Raw genomic sequence first — 21,903 nt, forward strand, 5'->3', positions numbered from 1 at the left:
CACTTAATTATTCATGGATTGAGGAATTTAAGCATATCTTGAATAAAGCGGAAAAATGTGAGGTTTTGGTTGCTTTTAATTCTCCTCATCTGAACAAAACAGTCAGGCAGGCATGGTGGTTTATGCCTGTAATCCCAGCACTCAGGAGGTGCAGGCAGAGGATCGTGAGTTTGAAGCCAGCCTAAGCTACATAGCCACTGCCTCCAAACAAACAAACAAACAAAAAAACCAACTAAATACAACCTTTAAAAGTAGCTTAAGCCAGGCACCAGTGGCTCATGGCTGTAATCCTATCTACTCAAGAGGCTGAGGTCTGAGGATCTGAGGTTTGAAACCAGCCCAGACAGGGAAGTCTATGGGACTCCTTAATTAAACACTAAAAAGCTGGCATTGGAGCTGTGGCTCAAGTACTAAGAATGCTAGCCTTAGGGACAATGCCCAGGCCCTGAGTTCAAGCTTCAGGACTAGCACCAAAGTAACTTGTTTGGCCTCTGAAAATTCAAATTTAATACTCTAACTATCTAACATTTATCATCGAAGACTGTCATTTTTCAGCTTCTGAGCCAAATAAAAAAATGTTTAAAAGGACTTTTTTTTGTCGGTTGTGGGGCTTGAACTCTGGGCCTGAGCACTGTCCCTCAGCTCTTCAGCTCAAGGCGAGCGTTCTACATGAATCACAATCCTCAGATCTCAGCCTCCTGCATAGCTAAGATTACAGGCATGAGCCACTGGTACCTGGCAGTACTTAATTATTCTTTTTAAAAAAAAATCTTGAAAGCCAAATTCTTATCTCCAATTCACCACCAGAAAACCGGAAGTGGTGCTGTGGCTCAAGTGGTAGAGTGCCCACCTTGAGCTGAAGAGCTCAGGGACAGCGCCCAGGCCCAGAGTTCAAGCCCTACGACCAACAACAACAAAAAATCTTGGAAGTCAAGCTGTGGCTTCAAAGTGGTACAACACTAGTCTTGAGCAAAAGAGCTCAGAGATAGTGCCCAAGCCCTGTGTTCAAGCCCCACGACCAACAACAAAAATCTCATCATAGGAAAAATATATGGCATTTATATAGCAAGCCAACAGCTACAATCCTGATGGGTACCTGGGCTTTATCTTCATGTATTTTTATGTTTCATTTAAAAATAAGGCAACTGTTATTAAACACACAGATGAACATTTTAAGTTTTTCACACTTTAATATGTATCTATAAAGATATTACAAAAAATTATTATAATTTGATGGTAGCAGAGACTGCTTACTCAAAGGTATTAACTTACATATCAAAATTCATCACTCAGGTACATAATTGGGCTATAAAATGCTTGCTTCAATAAGTACAAAAATAAGGAGTTCATCACACTTCACAGCCTTATGAAGGTGCTAGCTGGCACACAGGTAACACTTACAATGAAAATTTGATATTTTGAAGGTTAACCTATGTAGGACACAGACATAGATTATGTAGAATATCTACATTAGAAATTTACGCTACAATTTATGTCAGAAACAGACTATATAGGACATTCATGTTAGAAACACATAAAACAAAAAAACTATTATAAATGAAGCGGAATCTTAACAAAAAAAACTTCATATCAGTTTCTTCTGTTGAAACAGACTAAAGTGAATCAAGTATTTTAAAACATTTTAGGGGGGCTGGGAAGGTGGCTCAGTGGTAGAGTGCTTGCCTTGCATGCCTGAGGTCCTGGGTTCAATTCCTCAGCACCACATAAGAAAAAAGCCAGAAGTGGCGCTGTGGCTCAAGTGGTAGAGTGCTAGCCTTGAGCTGAAGAGCTGAGGAACAGCGTCCAGCCCAGAGTTCAGGCCCCATGACCGGACCCAAAAAATAAATAAATAAAAATAAAACATTTTAGAAGACTTTATCAGTTGTAAGATGGTAGCTAGCTTTCAGCTGTTTTCTGGGTTCTGATGTGGTTGAGAGGAACTGGGTCCTGTGGGAACTCATCACCTGTTATTTGGGTGCTGAGAAATATACTCCTCAGCAAATGTCATCCAACTCAAAACATGGTATTGTAACAGTGAAAACAGCAACAGAACTATAAAAAACACATTTGTGAGACTGTAGGAAATCACATGCCTTAAGTGTACACAAGTATTCATAAAAATATGAAATGTTTGGGTTTATCCTAAGTTTCCTATCTTATGAGAGCTACAAAGAGTTGTTAAAAGGGAAAAGTTTCCTGAAGAGCTCACATAAAGAGAACGTAAGACTAACAAGTAGTCCAAAAGTTTTAAAGGTAAGCTAAATATCACTGTACACACTTACATAGCATGTAGCAACTTAGTAGTTAATAGTAAGGGTTGAACAATCCAAAGCTGAAATCCAAAATATTGTGACATGACACAAATGGAAGAGTTCATATGCCTGACCCCATGTGACAATCTACACTTAGGTACACTAAAAACACTGTAGGGGGCTGGGAAGGTAGCTCAGTGGTAGAGCGCTTGCCTTGCATGCCTGAGGCCCTGGGTTCAATTCCTCAGCACCACATAAGCAAAAAGAAAAAAAGCCGGAAGTGGCGCTGTGGCTCAAGTGGTAGAGCGCTAAGCCTTGAGCTGAAGAGCTGAGTGACAGGGCCCAGGCCAAAGAGTTCAGGCCCCCCACCCCAAAAAAAATAAATAAAATAAAAAAATAATAAAAACACTAGAAAATTATCTCCAGGGTTGGTATACAAAGTGCAAATGAAAGATAAAGGAAAATGTTGGTTAAATCTAGGTTCTGTCCATAAGATATGCAAATTATTTTTTTAAATCCCAAACCAGAAATATTTCTGGGCCCAAGCATATCAGGCCTTTAACACAGGACTGTTTTATGCAGGTCTCATAGTCAAGCCTGCTTAAAATTAGCATGAGAAAAAACAACTATCTTTAGATTATACTTGTTAATATCTTTAACACAAATGTAATATTTGAGGAAGTTGTTACTAAGTACATAAAGGTGTGAAAAGCACATAATAAAAGCTTTCCTCAAGCAGGGCTACCTACACCACTAGTTACATAAGAATCTAATTCACCACATTAAAATCTTATCATCTTAAACTTTGAGCGCTTGTTTGGTGGTTCTAGCAGAGGAGCGCAGCTACTCAGATACCTTTAACCGAAGACCAGGCTTCTTCGATTGAGGACAGCCGTCTTCTTCAATTGAACGTGAGGCTTTGGGAGAAAGGGGTCACCCACCTGGCCAGCCAGATTAGCCAAATCCACCCTGGTGATCAAATGAGTTTAACAAATGTTGTAGCCAGATCACCCTCATATCTATCATTTTAAAGTTTGCACTGAAGTCAGCAAAGGCTTAAAAAAAAAAAGTCTGCTGTTCTTGTACCTGAAGCAAAGTATCCCTTTTCTATTGCAAGTTGTACAAGAGATAGATATAACTACAAATTTTTTTTGAATTTGTGATCACGATCTATCCACAAAGCTATCTTAAACTTTGATGATTCAAGCAAGTAAGCCGTATTTACTAAAAAAGTACTGCACAGCCACAGATAAGCTAATATTCTAGATACCTGAAACACCCATATATGGGTTGTGTGGTGTCAGTGCTGGGGACTGAACTCAGAGCCTGGACACCTTCCTGAGCTTTTATTGCTCAAGGCTAGCACTCTATCTACCACTTAAGCAACAGTTCCACTTCTGGCTTTTTTGGTTTTTAACTGGAGTTAAGATTCTCAGATTTTACTGCCCTGGCTGGCTTTGAATGGTGATCCTCAGATCCCATCCTCCCAAGCTGCTAGGAATATAGGCATGAGCCACCAGCACCCAGCTCATAAGTGTGCATTTTATAAACACTGATTTCAAATATATAGTCTAGTATGAGTCATGGGAGCAGGGGAATAGATATAGATATAAAATCACAGAATCTATTGACAATAAAAAAAATCATCAAACATACCAGAAGAAAAACTTAAGTTGGGGCTGGGAAGATGGCTCAGTGGTAGAGTGCTTGCCTTGCATGCATCAGGCCCTGGGTTCGATTCCTCAGCACCACATAAGCAAAAAGAAAAAAACCAGAGGTGGCGCTGTGGCTCAAGTGGTAGAACGCTAGCCTTGAGCTGAAGAGCTAAGGGATAGTGCCCAGGCCCGGAGTTCAGGCCCCATGACTGGACCAAAAAAAAAAGAAAAGAAAAGAAAAACTTAAGTTGTATCCTTCAAAAATAATACATAAAATCCTAAAATTAGAAGTCTTCCTGGTCTGTCAACTTTCTAAAAACAAGCATCCATCTTTTAAGAATGAAGAGCTACATCTGAGAACAATGGTACGAGTTTGTAATCCAGTCTATGGGGGAAGCTGAGGCAAGAGGATGGAGAATTTAAGGTTAGTCTGGGCAACATAGCAAGGCACCATCTAAACAAACAAGCAATATATATTTAAATATAAACATATAATATATATGCATAAATAGAATCCTTATCTAAAAGGTTACAATGTTAACATAATCAGGCACTTCCTTCCTTTCTCTTTCTATTCCCAAATCCTTCAGCTCACAATTCAAACACTAACCAAGAATGATAATCTAAGCTAAGTCACTATAATAAATTTAGTACAGCCATTCAGGAAAACTTCTGAAGTATGAGGGTGAGCTACAATAAAGACCGGCTTGAGTTGGTTCCTTCAGACATAGTAACTGACTCCTTATTTATGCACTTACTTACACTATTGTGATAAAGTTCAATTAACTCACTGGTATATAAAAACTAAAAAGGCAGAATTACACAGGAGAATCACAGTCTGGTCTTACACTATACTCATTATAAATAAACTTCTAAGCCAAAATATGTAATCAGATATTAGAAACAAACTTCCCTTAAACTTAGGATTTAAATTTTGAAACTGAGAAGACATTTACCACACTGTATCACAAAATCTATACTTCACAAGTGTTAATTTCAGATGCCTAACTTATTGGATTTTACTCACACAGCATATAGATTTATAAAATATCATTACTGGTAATTCATATATCATCTAGTTTAAGAAATAGTATCATATACCAATTCCCAAAATAATACAATTCCATCAAGTATAGATCTGTAAACTTTTTCATTTCAGATATGAGTTAATATGTTTTTCCACATTCTGACCTGTCCTCACTTATAATCAAGTATTAAAAAATCTGACTCCTATGAAATTGAAAAGCATGTTTTCTTCTATTAAAAAGGTTAATTTTAAAAAATCACTTCTTAATGATTAATAAGCACTAAGATTTTTCAATCCACTGCATTTAAAAACTGTTCTTCTTGAAGTTTCAGTTTAAACTCCTCCCTGATTCTTTCTAGTAACTCTGGTTTAAAAATGATGTCCAGCGCAGTCATTGCCAGAGCTTTGGCCACACGCAAAGTGTAGAACTGAGCATCCTGCGATCCTAAAAGGAAGAGAAAATAAATTAGAATATCTCCATATGTACTAAGAATTTATTAATTCCTCAGTTTACCCCTTAATGAACTGCCTCTCCACTGCCCACCATAACCAAGTATTTTCTAGGTGATGTTAATGAAATGACAGGTTGAACTAGTTAGAAAAGTAGCTAATTAATAGGGAGAGAGGGAATGTGAAGGGCAGACATCTAACAACATATACCTGCAGCTTCAGTGTATTGTTCAGTATGATTCAAAGCACTGGATCCAATGTAAAAATATGGATGAATTCCAGGAACCACAAAGGTAACATTTCCAAAGTCAGTAGATCCTTGAACACAAAGAAAAGCATACTTGGTTAAATACTTTTGAGTGATGAAATCAACCATAATTCTACACTTAGTTACAGTTCTGTGCCGTCAGAGCAAACATAAAGACTTCTTGGCCAGTCATCTTCTGTGCCATTAGAGCAAACATAAAGAGTTCTTGGCCAGTCATCCACATCCTCAGACCCTCACTGACTCTCCTACCCCTCCAGTGTCCACACAGTGCTGACGAAGGTCTCCCCAGACCTGCCCTTGCTCACAGCTACTCCTACTGGTCCTCCTATAGCACTGCACTGTCACCCTCCCTTCTGTAAATTCTGATGGCCCCTTCCCTTCCTGTCTGTCTTGGAGGTATAGACTCCCTGATCTGACCACAAAATACTAGTTATTTGAGATTCAATTCCAGGCCCTTCTTCTCATGTCATAGTCTTTCTCAAGATTTCGGCCATTCGTATTATTTCAAATATCCATCAACTCAAAATTTATGCTTACTCTCATCTAAGCTTCATGTTTATACATCCATTTGCCAACCTGATTCTTGTTGTCTTCATGGTGGGTCAAATTGAACATGTCAAAGTTCCTGTTCTGCCCTACTCTATAACAATACCTCTCAAATAGCTCAGAATCCTAACATTTCTCAGCACCATCACCAGTATCTGTCCCAGGTCTACACAATCAATTCTTCCTGCCTGAACTCCTTCAATGATCTCTTAAAGATTAAGCAACATCTACTGTATTTGCCAAAATATTCCGTCTTACCATGATCTGATATCAATCACTCTTTTAACCTAACCTTACACTATACTACCACACTTCCTCTTTACCCCACTTGATCTGCACATTCAATATCCATGCTCTCTACCACTTAAGGGCTCTTCAGCTCAAGGTGAGTGCTTTACCACTTGAGTCACAGTGCCACTTCCAGCTTTCTGGTTAACTGTAGATAAGAGTCTCACAGGGGCTGGGAAGGTGGCTCAGTGGTAGAGCGCTTGCCTTGCATGCCTGAGGCCCTGGGTTCGATTCCTCAACACCACATAAGCAAAAAGAAAAAAGCTGGAAGTGGCGCTGTGGCTCAAGTGGTAGAGCGCTAGCCTTGAGCTGAAGAGCTGAGGGACAGTGCCCAGGCCCAGAGTTCAGGCCCCACAGACTCCCGACCGGGCTCAGCCTCCTGAGTAGCTATGATTACAGGCATGAGCCACGTGCCAGGCAGGAAATGGTATTTTAACTACCATTATGTCTAGCTTTCACATGGCCAACAGTAACATTTGGTGAATAAAGTACAGTAAAAACAAAGCCTTGTGCTCACTCAGGACAGTTGTCGAATGTTTGGCATGTGTCAAACACTGCACCAGGCAAAGTCAGACTACACAAGAATAAGTGGTAAGGCAATGAGGATATGTAACCAACAGCAGCCAACATTTCTCTGGAATTGCCTTGGGCCAAACAAGATTCTAAATGCCTCGTACATATTTCCATTTACTTTTTTGTTCTGTTGTTTTGTTTTGTGACAGGGCCTCACTATGCAGCCTAGGCTGGCCTTAAACTTGAAATACTCCTGCCTCAGCCTCACAAGTGCTGTAATGTACACCATCCCTGGTTTCTTCACTTACATTTTGAACAGTTCTCATTTTTACACAGTGGGAAATCAAAGCTTACAGATACCAAATAATGGCTCATAGCTAGCTAGTAGTCATGTGATAAAGGCTAAGGCTCAACTCTGAAGCTCTGCAAAAATGTGCTGCTTCAGCCAGGCACCGATGACTCACGCCTATCATCCTAGCTACTGAGGAAGCTGAGATCTGAGGATCGTGGTTCAAAGCCAGCCTGGGCAGAAACGTCCGTGAGACTCTTATCTCCAATTAACCACTAGAAATCCAGAAGTGGCGCTGTGGCTCAAGTGGGAGAGGGTTAGCCTTGAGCTGAAGAGCTAAGGAACAGTGCCAGGCCCAGAGTTCAAGACCCAGAACAAAAGGACAAAAAAAAAAAGTACTGCTTCTGAAAATACTAAGCATTTGGTTCCAGGATGGTTCCAGACATGAAATGTGTAGTGATGGTACAGCAGTGAACAGGATGGAGAAAAGCTGACTACATATTTTAACATCTTACTGAGCTAGGCCCTACAGTCTGCAAATGGTACCTAAGGACAATCAATTTATTTCATTGTTTTTGTCTATTATATAAACCCCAACCCTGAGCAGGTCTGACTATGTGTCTTCCCTCATACAGCTAGACTGCAGAAACATGCTAGGGTAAAATGCAGGACTATGAAGACTACCTTGACAACAAATTTATGGTCCATCTTTAGTGCTTAACTGAGCTACTAATGATGTTCAGAATAAACATACAACCTCTCTAATGTCCCTGGTAGCTCTCTTTCAGCCCTCCAGTTGTGCTTGAGCTACAACATCTCCTAGGAGGATGTCTCAGAACTGCTGTTCCTCTTTCCAGAACACTCATCTATATCTATTTCTTTCAAGGATTGCTTTAAAAAAATATTTTCTTGGGCTAGGAAGGTAGAGTGCTTGCCTTGCATGCATGAAGCCCTGTGTTCAATTCCTCAGCACCACATAAACAGAAAAAGCCAGAAGTGGTGCTGTGGCTCAAGCAGTATACCCCTAATCTTGATCTGAAGAGCTGAGGGACAGCACCCAGGCCCAGAGTTCAAGCTCCATGACTGACAAATAAATAAATAAATAAATAAATTTCCCATGTTTACATCCACTGTTTTCCTTTAAGCCTGTCTTTGGAAAGAGAAGAAACTTGTCTCACCAGTCATTGTAGTAGGTAGAAAAGTGAGATCTAGACATTTTGTCTCTCCAGGCTTTACTTATTTTCCATTAGACCAACTGAGTTTCTAATTGCTGGTCTGATGACCCTTAGATCATACTTACTTTATTCCATATTGGCAGCATCTGACATGACATATTCTCCTTCCCTTTAGGAATCTTCTACTGTCTTGGCTTCCATGACAACTAGATCCTAATTATCTGGCTTTCTCTGACTACAGTCTCCTTCAGATCTCTGCCTTTTCCATATCCTTAAATGCTGTTGATCACTGTTTCATCTGTCTTCTCCCTCTATGTACTTGGACAAATAAATCAATGATAACTAATTCAATGACCTCCCATACACTGACAAATCCTTAATTTTCAAGCTACATATCTTTTGGGGTTCCAAAATCAACAAGTCTACTTAGAATTCCTTGATTTAGGGGCTGGGAGGGTGGCTCAGTGGCAGAGTACTTACCTTGCATGTATGAGGCCCTGGGTTTGATTCCTCAGCACCACATAAGCAGAAGAAAATGGAAGTGGCACTGTGGCTCAAGTGCTAGAGTGCTAGCCTTGAGCTGAATTGCTGAGGGACAGTGCCCAGGCCCAGAGTTCAGGCCCCACAACCAACAAAAAAAAAAAAAAAGAATTCCTTTATTTACTAAGCTAATACTATTTTATACCAACCCCACACAACTCTAAACTGCTTTTTCTCTTGAAGTCTTTATTCTCAGTGAATGACAATGACACCTTAGGAATGAAAAAGAATGTCAACATTTTATTTCAGCAGACAGATTTCTAACTTGAAAAATGTTATCATATTCTCATAAAAGGAAATGAAAAACCCCAAGTATAATTAAATTCTAATAGCTATTTGTTACACTGTAGAATCTAAAAATGTCCCAGAGATAACTAAGTACTTAGCAATCTGCTTATTATACAAATGAATTAAAACTCTTATTTCCTGTTTTAGTTGCTTAAAAGTTTAAATTAAGCTGGGCACCAGTGGCTCACACCTGTAATCCTAGCTACTCAGGAGACTGAGATGTGAGACTTGCAGCTCAAAGCCCAGCTAGGGCAGGAAACTCCTTGAGACTCTTATCTCTAATAAACTACTCAAAAAAAGCTGGAAGTGGCACTGTGCTCAAGTAGTCTTGAGCAGAAAAGAGCAATGCCCAGGCCAAGTTCAAGCCCCAGGACCAGCAAAAGAAAAAGAAAAAAAAAGTTAAAATTAAACAAATTTAAATACCACAACTATTTATAATATAAACCTAAAGTAGATGGCTATGCCTAAAAATAAGTTTGCTAGTAAGATATTATATATTACATTGATTTCTATAATCATAAACTTTTGGAAGCTATCATTAAAACCTCCAAAATTGTTTGACCAAAGATGGCATTTTTCTTTTTTAAATAGTTCAATATATAAGAAATGAATTTAATTACCTGAAGGGCCATTCAGCATTGCATCTTCTGAAATGAACTCTATCCCCAGCTTTTCCCCATTCTCCATATAAGCTTTCCACAGGCTTTTATTAGGGAGGACATTGTAATAATCATGTGCCCCACTTTTTATTTCTACCTAATAAAAAAATTACAAAACAAATTTTGAAATAAAAACTTTAATTCACAAATTTAAAAGCAGTTAATTTTGTCTCTAGATATAAACTTTCTCAAATGTCTTACCTTACAGAGATACTTTTAATACTAAGAGTTCCTAAAACTCTCTGTTTTATGTTACATATGCACCAGACCATACAATGACACCAAGCTCCAGACTAGCCAGCAAGTGTCAAATTCAGTGACCTATGTGACTGAGAGCTGTGGGAAGAACCTAGCAATTTCTACTCTGATGCTGGAGGTCTAAAACCACACTCTGAGGAACTCTGCTTGAGCTTTCAGACTCCCAAATAAAGAAAAGATATGTCAGAATGACACTATTGCCTGGCATGAAAAGGGACATTGAGAGAGATACTTAAATCTTCAGAGCAAAGGGATGGCAATAGTTCTCACTCATCAGTATAATCATCTGGAGATACCAAAGCAGTGTATGTGTATCTACTTAACACAGATTTACAAACTTAGTTTCGTTTAAGTCAAACTGGGCATTGTATCTCCAAACTGTCAGCAAAAGCTAATCATAAAATAGTACAGCATGCATTTCTTGTACTTTTGATAACATATAAGGTAGGGTGAATCAATCAGCAAATCAGTCACCAAAAAAACAAGAAACTATATAAAGATTTAAATCCAATAAGCCTCCTTTAAGGGAACATTTCACACTATAAAGTATTAGATAACGACAATAGTTTGTTTGTGTTTTCTAAATATTTAAAGTTAAATACGTACAGGAATAGTCCCTGTAATGCCTATGTAAATTCACAATTTTACCAAATCTATACCTACCTTTGCTGGTAGGTACTGGCACAAGAAGGCTTGTTCTTTGCTCCTACATTTGTCCATATCTATATCTAATCACTACAACACATCAGGAGCTTTTATATTCTAATTTTTGCTGCCTACATCTCCCCAAGTGCCTTCATCCCTTTCCTTTACATACCTGAAAGTATGATCATCCTTCAAAGCTCAATTCAGGTGTAAAGTCTTCCATAAAACCTTCCTCTTCCTTCAGACCACTGTTTCCTTCCTCAGATCCTTTCTGACACCACCCACCCTACTCTTAGAACAGTAAACACACACTGAGTACCACTGCCTCTATGAGACACTGCCACTATGTAAAGGACCTTTTCTCTGAAGAACAGAAAAAAAAAACAAACTAAGTAATAAATACACATGAAGGCCAGGCTCTAATAAACATTATCTCACTTAACCTCTCACAAGAACCCTGTGATAGGTTATATTATTACCCCTATTCTTCAAGGGAGAAAATGGAAGCCCAGAAATATTAAATAACACATCTAAAGCCTACCAAATTAGTAGAAGTACAAGGCAAAAGACAGGCCAAGACCTGTCTTTCCAACTAAACTATGTGCAAGTTTCTTGCCCTGTACAATCCTAAAACTCATCCGACTTTAGAGCACGTTATAGTTTAAATCAAAGGACTCTATGTCTATTTTAACTTCATTTCATCAAGTCCTAAGAATTTTATTACTATGTCACCAAAACAATAAAAAATTCTGCAAATTCTGTTATACTCTCTTCCAAAGGAACTAGATAAAGCAATTCAAAAACTTCATCTACCAAAAGGGAAGAAAATACCTTGCAAAAAGCAGGGATTAATTCATTAAAATCTTTGGCTGAATTAAACAAAAAAAAGGCAGGGATTCTATGGCATAGTTGTACCCAACTTACTCTAACTGCTGTTAAGTATGAAGACCTGTAGACTTTCCTATTGCAAGCAGAGTAAAATAGCATTAGCTATTCAACCAACTCATTTAACGTATTCAAGACATCACTGTCAAAGCAAGCTTCTGAGACAGATCCCCAACAGCAAACATGGCATCGGCCACCATTACCAAATGGGAGATGCACATTGGCTTCAGATCTAACAATATAAGCAGCCCCAGTCCACATATAAAACTCTTGATTATAATTAACTCTGAAAAGTTCTTACTGTGCACCCTGTAGCCAAAGCCGCAGCTCTGAAGCAATCTTCTGCCTTTTTGGTCAAAACCTGAAGTTCTTTCATTGAGGGTGCACGGAAGTAATAGAGTAATTCAGAATAAGAGGGAATGATATTGGGTTTTACACCACCATTTTTTATTATACCTATAAAAAGAACCAAATTATTGAAATTAAGCTTGTGGTCATTTTTTTTAACTTAATACTCCTATAGTTTGTCAGCCAACAATGAGAAGAACCCCTGAACATTTTTTTTTTTTTTTGTCAGTCTTGGGGCTTGAACTCTAGGCCAGGGCTTGACCCTCACTCAGCTCTTCAGCACAAGGCTAGCACTCTACCACTTGAGCCACAGCACCACTTCCAGTTTTCTGGTGGTTAATTCAAGACAAGAGTCTCATGGACTTTCCTGCCCAGGCTGGCTTTGAACTGCCTCCTGAGTAGCTAGGATTACAGGCGTGAGCCACTAGCGCCCAGCTCCCTGAACAAATAAGTCACATTTAGTTATGGGAAAATACCAAATGCATATCAAAGAACACTATGTACTAAAAACCTCCAAAACATATATTTTTTTCTAACTATACAGAATAAAGATTCATCTAGTCAAAGTAATAAAATGATACACAAAATCTAATTTCATGTGATCTACTTTAAAATACTGTGTTCCTTTTAGAGAACTCAAGGGGAAAAATTGATAAAAGGAACAATTACAAACTGACTTCAACTTATAAAAAAATCAGGCAAAGAATAGATATTGAACAATTTCCTAAATCATAAGGACATAAACTAAAAAAGAAATGTGTGCTCTTAAGACAACGCTTTATTAGTATATTTACATTATGGCAGTGATACATATAATTTTTTTTTAAACAGTCAGGATTTAACAATCCTCGAGTAGGGATAGCCCTAACTCACTGTGTTCTGTAACAGTAGAAACATAGGTAGTGAATCAAGATCAGAGGTGGCCCTGGGCAAAAATGTAAGATCTGGGCTGAGAATGTGGCTTAATGGTAGAGTGCTCACCTAGGATGCATGAAGTCCAGAGTACAATTCCTCAGTACCACATAGACCGAAAAATTCAGACGTGGTACTATGGCTCAATTGGTAGAGTGCTAGCCTTGAGCAAAAAGAAGCCCAGGGACAGTGCCCAGGTCCTGAGTTCTAGCCCCAGGACTGGCCAAAAAAAATTAAAAAGATCCAAAAAACTCAACTTAAACAAAAAGTGATAAGGATGTGGCTCAAGTTGTAAATCATCTGCTACCAAACACAAAGGCCCTAATTTAAAAACCTCGGTACTGCTTAAGAAAAAAAAAAAAAGGCCAGACACTGATGGCTCATGCCTGTTGACCTAGAAGGCAAAAGTCTGAAGTTTCAAACCAGCCTGGCAGAAAAATCCTTGAGACTTGATTTCGAATTAAGAAGCAAATTGCCAGACTGCAGGTGTGGATGAAGTGGTAGAGCATTAGCTGTGAGCGAGTAAGCCAAGGGAAGCATAAGGCCTCAAGGTCAAGCTCTGATATTAGCACCAAAAAAATAAGAGAGACAATTAATGTACCCGGTTCAGTGGTTTAAGCCTGTAACCTTTCTACTTGGGAGGCAGAAATTGTAGAATCATGACTCAGCTCTAGTCTGGGCAAAAAGTAAATTCACCAATACTGGTACAGTGGCCACATGTTTATCATCTCAGCTTTAAGGCAAGTACAATGGCTAGTTACGGGGGTATAGGCTTGTCATCCCAGTGACATGGGAAGAACCAACAGGAGGACCACGGTCCAGGCTGGCCCAGGCATAAAACAAGACTCTATCTCAAAAGTAACAATAGGGCTGGCAGAGAGGCTCAGGCTGGTAAAATGGCTCAAGTAGATCAGCCCAGATCTCAGCCCAAATCTTACATTTTTGCTGGCACTCAGTAGAGTGCCAGCCTAGCAAGTGTGAAGTCCCAGGTTCAAACCCACTACCACTCAAGAGCCAAAACCTTGTATTTCTTACTAAAATATGACACCATTTGTGCCTCTTGGCATATATACCTATATTTTTAACCAGTCCTGGGTCTTGAACTCAAGGCTTGGACACTGTCCCTGAGCTTCCTTTATTCAAGGCCAGCACTACCACTTGAGCCATAGTGCCACTTCTGGTTTTTTCTGTTTACATGGTACTGAGGAACTGAACCCAGGGCTTCATGCATGCTAGGCAAACACTACCACTAAACCAAATTCCAACCCGATTGGTATATTATTCTGTTAAATCAATTTCTGAAAAATCTGTTTAAAATTTTAAAATATCCATATATAGCATATATTATGTTTTCAATCCTTTTTTTAAAAAAAAAGTCAAATAGTTACATTGTGTTAAAATGTCATCATGTTATGGAAAATATTGAACAGTACTACCATGAACTCTCCAGGTTGGTTTCATTTGATGCCGTAACACCGACAGATTGTTATAGGCAAGAACAGCAGCATCCAAGGCATTGACTCCTTCCCAGGGGTAAGCAGCAGCATGAGATGCTTTCCCATAATATTTCACAGTCACACTAGGAGGCAAACAATTATTGAAAACTACTTTTTCTGAAGTCTAATAATTAACTAAATATTTCTCCAAACTAATTCACAGAGCTGTGGATACAGCTCAGAGGTAGAACTACCTTGCCTAACATGCACAAAGCATCACAAGAAACTTCTAAGATTTTAGGATAATTATTATATATATATATGTTACAGCATATATCATATATCATTCATGATATATACTTGTATATATTATATGCATAAATGCATATGATACATAATCTATATATTAGCACCATTATCTTGAAACTAGAATTTCATCAAAACTGTTAATATTACAATATGGAAAAGAAATCCTACATGAAAATAGCTTTGGTACCATTTCTTCCAAGTTCAAATCTACATAACTAAAGAACAGTAAACTATTAAAGGAAAAAATGCAAGTGGCTGTTTTACATTAGCAATAGTAGTTTTCCTTAATTAGCATATTTTAAACAAATTAGTAAAAAATTATTTTCAAGGTAAACTTCAGTTGTTTTTTTTTGATCAGTCGTGGGGCTTGAACTCTGGGCCTGGGTGCTGTCCTTGAGCTCTTTAGCTCAAGGCGAGTGCTCTACCACTTGAGCCACAGCACCACTTCCAATTTTCTGGTGGTTAATTGGAGAAGCACCACTTCCAGTTTTCTGGAGGTTAATTGGAGATAGAGAATCTCATGGACTTTCCTGCCCAGGCTGGCTTTGAACCATGATCCTTGAATCTCAGCCTTCTGAGTAGCTAGGATTATGGGCATGAACCACCAGAGCTTAGCTGTTTAGTTTTTTAAAAGCAAATATTAATAACCCTAAGGTGCTAGTGGCTCATGCCTGTAATCATCACTACTCAGGAGGCTGAGATCTGAGGATCACTATTCAAACCCAGGTAGGACAGTGAAGTCCCTGAGACTCTTCTCTCCAATTAACTACCAAAAAAAACTGGAAGTGCAGCTGTGGCTCAAGTGATAGATCACTAGCCTTGAGCACAAAAGCTCAGAGACAGTGCTCAGGCCTTGACTGAGTTCAAGACCATCACACACAAAAAAACACAACAACACACACACATATACACACACCAACTAGAACAATATATTGAGCTAAATTCTTGAGAAGAAAAATCTTCCTTCAAAATTTAATTTAGGAAAGAAAAATATAATTTAGAGCTGGATGTGGTGGTGCAAGCTGTAATTTCAGCATGAGGGAAGCTAAGGCAGGAAGATCTTAAGTTTGAGGCCAACCAGAAAAATACCTTATGCAGGTAATTACTTATGTAATTCATCCAAATAGTATTAAAAGGATAAGCCAGACACTAAGAAGAAGACTGAGCCAAGAAAGCTGATCAAGACTAAAAAGCTTAAGTTTAACTCTTGTAGGCTGGGAAGCCTGTGGACAACTACAGTTCCCTGCCAGAGGAATTAGCAAGCATTTCTAATCCTTAATGTTTTCCAGAGCTATTCAAGTGCTACTATATTACCTCTGAAACCAAAGTTAAGTCTTCCAATTTTCACAATGCCAATTCCTAGTGATGACAATAAAGATACCAAACAGCTAAAATGCTCAACCTCTAAAATCAAAACCCTGGTGATAAATGGGACCTGAATACAATCAACTGCTGGGACAATTCTGCTATTACTGCCAAGTGCCAGGCTATACAGCGAAAATCACTTAAGTAGCTGGGCAGTATAGACTAGGAGCTACTAACCAGCCGATGATGGTTAAAATTTCTCTAAGGTCTGCTCCTGGATGGCAAGCAGACTCCTCCCTCCTCGTGACCAACTAAGCCTCCACCCAGTACCTGCGTTCCTAGGCCACTGGCACACGTGAAGGTCACATCGGCAACCACTGAGGTCACATCTAGATCTGATGTGGCCACACATTTCTTCCACCTCCCACCTCCCTTTACCTGGCCTACCATAGATAAGGCATGGCCTGGTGCCAGACTGCCCCTTTTCCAGCTTCGTGGAGCGCTGGCCTAGTGCCAGCTAGTGCGTTGAATAAACCTATCCCTTACCTGCATACCACCTGTGTGGTAGTGTTCTTACAGAGCAACCTCTTTAAATACCTAACAATTTCCAGTGTGAAAATTCAAGCCACTTCAACGATACAAGCTTATAGGTACCAAAAAAGTGAGCTTTCGGCAACAGGCAAATCTGAGAAGTATAGGTTGACAAATTTCAATAAATATGCAGCTGCTCAGGTTCTATGTTCTCTTTTTAGGGAATAATCTAGACTCTCTGCAAAGAACCAAACTATAATAAATGAAACAGAGAAGTATATTGTCTTCCCAAAACGAATAAAACTGTTCAATATCAATTACAAAGAGACCTCCTCATCAAAAGATAGATGGGGGGGGGGGTAGTTGTGGAGATGGGAGAGAAGGGATGATAGGGGAAAAACACAGGAGGAGGCAACAATGCTTGATAAGAAATGTACTCATACCTTGCTCATGTAATTGCAACCCCTCTGTACAGTATTTTCACAATAAAAAACATATTTTAAAAAAAGATGTTTTCCAGAAACTCTCAGAGTTCAAACATCATATGAGCCCAGTGGGCTGGTGGCTCACACCCATAATCCTAGCTACTCAAGAGGCTGAAATATGAGGATTACAATAAAAAGCCAGCCTGGATAGGAAAGTCCATCAGACTTTGATATCCAATTAACCATCAAAAAGATGGAAGCAGAGCTGTGTTCAAGTGGTAGAACACTAGCCCTGAGGAGGAAAAAAAAAGCTCAGGGACAGACCCAGGTCCTAAACGAGCACATGCATATACACACACATACCATATAGAACATGAACGTCAACATGCTGTTTGTCATTCCTATGCTTTTTAAACACTCTTTTAATAGTTTAATTATAAACACCCAATTAGAAGGGGCTTGGCCCAACGCCATTCTACATAAATAAAGATATTATATAATTATCTTTCAGTTTAATTTTTGCTTTAGTTGGTAAGGGGAAAGGGTCTCAGGTGGCTAAGGCTGCTCGGAACTCATGGACTAAGTGATGTTCCTACCTCAGCCTCCCAAGTAGCTTGAACTATGGTGGGATGGGGAGGGGTGATGCCATTGCACTATTCTTCCTCCTGAATGATGGGATTACAGGCAAACACCAACACACTCGGCTCAGTTTAGTTCTTAAATGTATAAATGTGGAGTATTAGTCCCTGGCTTAGATATCAAAATTATCTACATCTGTTTTCCTTGATTTCAAGTCTTCCAATAGAATTACTTACTCATGTTCGGCCACATCCAGTAGATAAGCAGCATCCTCTTGGGATGGATGGGCCATAAAGACAACATCAAGGTCTTTAAAAGCGCCTGCTTCAATTAAATCAATTTTGCCACCACCATCTTCTTCTGCAGGGGTACCCAGGACAATTATCTACAAGGAAATATCTATGTCAGAGCCAAAGAACAATAACAAGTCCTAGTAGGAAAAATGTTAAACAGGTTCTCTTACATATGCGTTCACAATCTACATTTAAGTCTTGAACTATGGACAGAGGTTTTATTCATGGAAATTTTTGCAATGAACATAAATATACAATGCTAAATTAATCACAAAATTTAATTTACATTGGTATATTAATTTGGTGCAAAGTATATACAGAGATAGGACAGGAAGCTTCCTCAAATATTTATAATAACTATAGTTAACGACAAAGCTGAAAAAAGTTGACTACTGCATACTTAGTACTTCAAACTTCATTAGGAGGTATTTGTTAAAGCTTCTCCATGGCTAAGCCTTTTTCACAATTGTATATAATGTATATAATCTTTACTGGTAAGGAACTATGAATAATTTGTTAGGTCTCCTCACAACAACCCTGTGAAGTAGGTGAGTGACAGGATGTGATTTTAGGGAGACGGTTCTGGGGAGTTCAGTGAAGTGGCTTGCCCCATGTCCCAGAGGTAATCTTTAGGCATTATCTCAGATGGATGGCCTGAGCTTCAGACCTCAATTCTGACTCAATTCTGATTCAATTCTGTGCTACCTTCTTTAAAAGTCTTAACTCAGTAGAAGACACTGCGTTGAAATGAACTTTATGACTTTGCAGGGGGGAGTAGGGAGGTGGGGAGGAAAAGGATCGTAGGGGAAAAACAAAGGAGGGGGCAACAATGCTCGATATGAAATGTACTTATTACCTTACTCATGTAACTGTAATCCCTTTGTACAGTATCTTTACAATAAAAAATATATTTAAAAAGTCAACTCAATCCTTTATGGAGAGCATTAAACAAATCTTAATAACCATGGTTAAAAATGGCCAACTAGTACACAAACTTACTAATTCGATTCCACCAGTTCAACCAGGCAGATTTATTGGTCACCAAACACCTAATTAAACAAAAGAAAACTTTACAGAATAAACATTTCACATTGATATTTGAGGTTAACTTCTTCAAACAGTTTTTAAAAGGAAAAGAAAAATTACCAACTAATATACTTTCATGGTAACATATTCGAGCACAATGAAACAAGCGTGAAAAGTTTTCGTTTGCCAAAAGGCCAACTTAAATTCCCTTTTCAGGTAAGACAAGTAAGTTAACTTTGCTGAGAACTATTTGAAATTAGAAGTTGGTGTCTCTTTTCAAACCATCTTTCTCTAGAGTTAAAAAGCACCCAAACTCTTAAATTAAGCTGCTCTTTCTCTTTGGCTCACGAGATGTTTGGCTTATGAAATCTTGTCTCAGAACCTTTCACAAACCTGGTTAAAGCTCCATCGCTTCAGGGTTGAGTGCAAAGACTAAAGGACGTGCCCCAGCCCAAAGAAAACAAAACCTAACCAAACACAAAAGCAAGTCCCCAGAGGCAGAGGAGAGAAGCTAGCTTAAAGAAAAAAAAAAAAAAAAGACTCAAGAGAAGGAACTGTTGTGATAAAACAAAGAGGTTACTGAGGTGGGAAAAATGGGCTAAAGAGTGTTAAAATAAAACATTGTCTTCTCCTTAACCTGAATGATGACGAATGAATCTTAGCTCAGAGAATGAAGCATATCTGGAAAGACAGTAACACAAGATTATGACAAACATAAACATCCCCCAGTGTAACGCCTGGAGACCATGTCTTTCAAGTTGTGACATGAAAAATTAAGGCTTCACGATAGATCCACCTATCTAGTATGCATGCGTTCGTTTCTGCATTATTAATTTTGTACATTTCTAGAGGTCTGGGGGTCCTGAAGACGAAAAGCTGCCTATCCAAACACCAAGAAACATCCAAAAGGGTTTTGTGTTTAGCCTACAGATGAAGTGCTGTAGGATTTCCTGTCCCAACAAAAACAAAAGAAGCAAACAAACATAACCCAACTTTCTCCAGAGATCGCACAACCCGGCCAGCCAACTGCAGTTGCTTCATAGATACCAAAAATAACTGGTAAGGAAAACCAGGCTTGGCTCTACGTTCTCGGCTACGGTACATTCAGGTACAGGGCGTCGCTAGTCCAGACGGATCCGGACCCCGTCCAGCCTTGGGGCAGGCAGAGGCGAGGGCCGTGCACTGGGCACGGTCCCCGGTGGCCGCCCGCCCGCCCGCCCGCCCGGCAGGGACGGAGGTGCGCGGCCGCCCCGGCCCCGCTCACCTTCACGGGCGGAGGCGGCCCGGACAGGCCCTCCAGGGCGCCCCGCACGCCCAGCGCGGCCGCCGCGCCGACCTCAGCGATGAGGTTGTGGCCGCACGCGTGGCCGATGTCCGGCAGCGCGTCGTACTCGCAGAGGAAGCCCAGGTGCAGCGCGCGCGGCGCGGCGGCCGGCCCGCGGGGCCCCGGCGGCGCCCACTCGGCGCGGAAGGCCGTAGGCAGCTGGTAGTGCGGCTGCACCGCCCAGGAGGCGGCCGGCGGCTCCCGCTCGAAGAAGCGGATCAGCACGTCGTGGGCCCGGTGCTCCTCGTACGCCAGCTCCGGCTCGCTCCAGATGGCGCGGCTCAGGGCCCCCAGCCGCTCGGCCGCCTCGTCGATGCGCTCGGCCGCGCGCAGCTTTAGCAGTTCCAGCAGCTCCACCTCGGAGTGGCCGTCGCACAGGCCCCCCTCCACGGGCCGCTCCTCTCCCGGCCTCATGCTGCCCCGAGCGCCGCTGTCCGCTCACACGCCTGCGAGCGCCCGTGGCTGCGCTCTGCGCCTGCGCGTGCGCACCGAGGCCGCCGGCCCCGGGCTCCTCCCCAGGCCCGGCGCCCACAGCTCCGCGAGTAGTACTCCCCGGCTGGCGGGGCGGGGCGTGGGACGAGCCTGGGGATTGGATGGATGAGTGTGCGTGCTCCAAAGACTATTAACTTTCCCATATTGTTTATATCCCAAAGCAGCCAAGACGAATAACTTTGAAAAATACCTTATGACTTTTTTTTCTGGAAAAAGAAGTAAAAAAGTGGAAAGATTTTAGTTCCTAAAAGATGGTGTCAATCCACATCGTGAACCAAAAACACTGGCCTATTCGCCCAAATACAGGTAAGTATTCAGTGCTGCCCTACTTTTTCCTCCTGATGTATTATGTAAAAGCTGCCACAATTCTATGCATTTTGTTTTTCTTTTCACATAAAAATCATCGTCTTAGAATGTCACCTGGGTTCTATAGCATGCTCTCCGTATGCATTCGATACTATGTTATGATCCATCTGAATAGAGTATTGCTCAAGGCTCGTGCTCTACCACTCTGAGTCATGGCACTACTTCCGGTTTTCTGGTGCCTAATTCTCGAAAGCCACTTAGCTGGGAGCCTGTGGCTCACACAATAATCTTAGCTTCTCAGGAGGCTGAGATCTGAGGATTAAAGGTTTGAAGCCGGCCCAGGCAAGAAAGACCATCAGACTCTTCTCTCCAGAGATAGAGTTATAGCCCTAGTGGCAGAGTGCCAGTCTTGAGCTAGCAAAGCTAAGGGACAGAGTTTAGGCCTTGAGTTCAAGCCCCAGTACACACACACACACACACACACACACACACACACACACACACACACACTTCCAAACGATTTAGAAGTCTGAGACAGAATTTTTAGTATGAGGCCAAAACTGGTCTACACAGCCACACCTTGTTTCAAATAAAATAAAAATTAAAAAGACTTAAAACACAAAATATAGAAAACCAAAGAGTTAAACAAAAGATTTATATTAATATTAACTTCATAGATGAAGTTATTTTGAATAGTAGTTTCAAAAGAAAACATATGACTAGTTTTATTTAGATTGTAATTGATGCTGAACTCAAGTAACGTGATATATACAGCTAATGTTCACATTATAACCAGATTTTAAATTACCCAATGAAGAAATTGAAGATATCATACTCTTGTTTTTATCCAGAGTTAGGCAGAATGTCTGAAAAACTATT

At 40.3% G+C, this 21,903-nt stretch overlaps 1 protein-coding gene across 1 annotated transcript; it reads right to left on the reverse strand.

Annotated features, from left to right (window-relative positions):
• Window positions 1-4,122: 4,122 nt before the first annotated feature.
• Window positions 4,123-20,675, reverse strand: Pm20d2 (peptidase M20 domain containing 2). Its single transcript, XM_042679598.1, has 7 exons — window positions 20,167-20,675; window positions 17,820-17,968; window positions 14,435-14,577; window positions 12,040-12,194; window positions 9,912-10,047; window positions 5,595-5,702; window positions 4,123-5,379 (listed from the first exon to the last, which is right to left on the reverse strand). The coding sequence occupies exons 1-7, from the start codon at window positions 20,638-20,640 to the stop codon at window positions 5,225-5,227; spliced, it is 1,320 nt and encodes a 439-aa protein (XP_042535532.1). The 5' UTR covers window positions 20,641-20,675; the 3' UTR covers window positions 4,123-5,224.
• Window positions 20,676-21,903: the final 1,228 nt, after the last annotated feature.

The sequence above is a fragment of the Dipodomys spectabilis genome, unplaced genomic scaffold, assembly GCF_019054845.1.
Source record: "Dipodomys spectabilis isolate Male_0828 unplaced genomic scaffold, ASM1905484v1 ptg000053l, whole genome shotgun sequence".
Lineage (NCBI taxonomy): Eukaryota > Metazoa > Chordata > Mammalia > Rodentia > Heteromyidae > Dipodomys > Dipodomys spectabilis.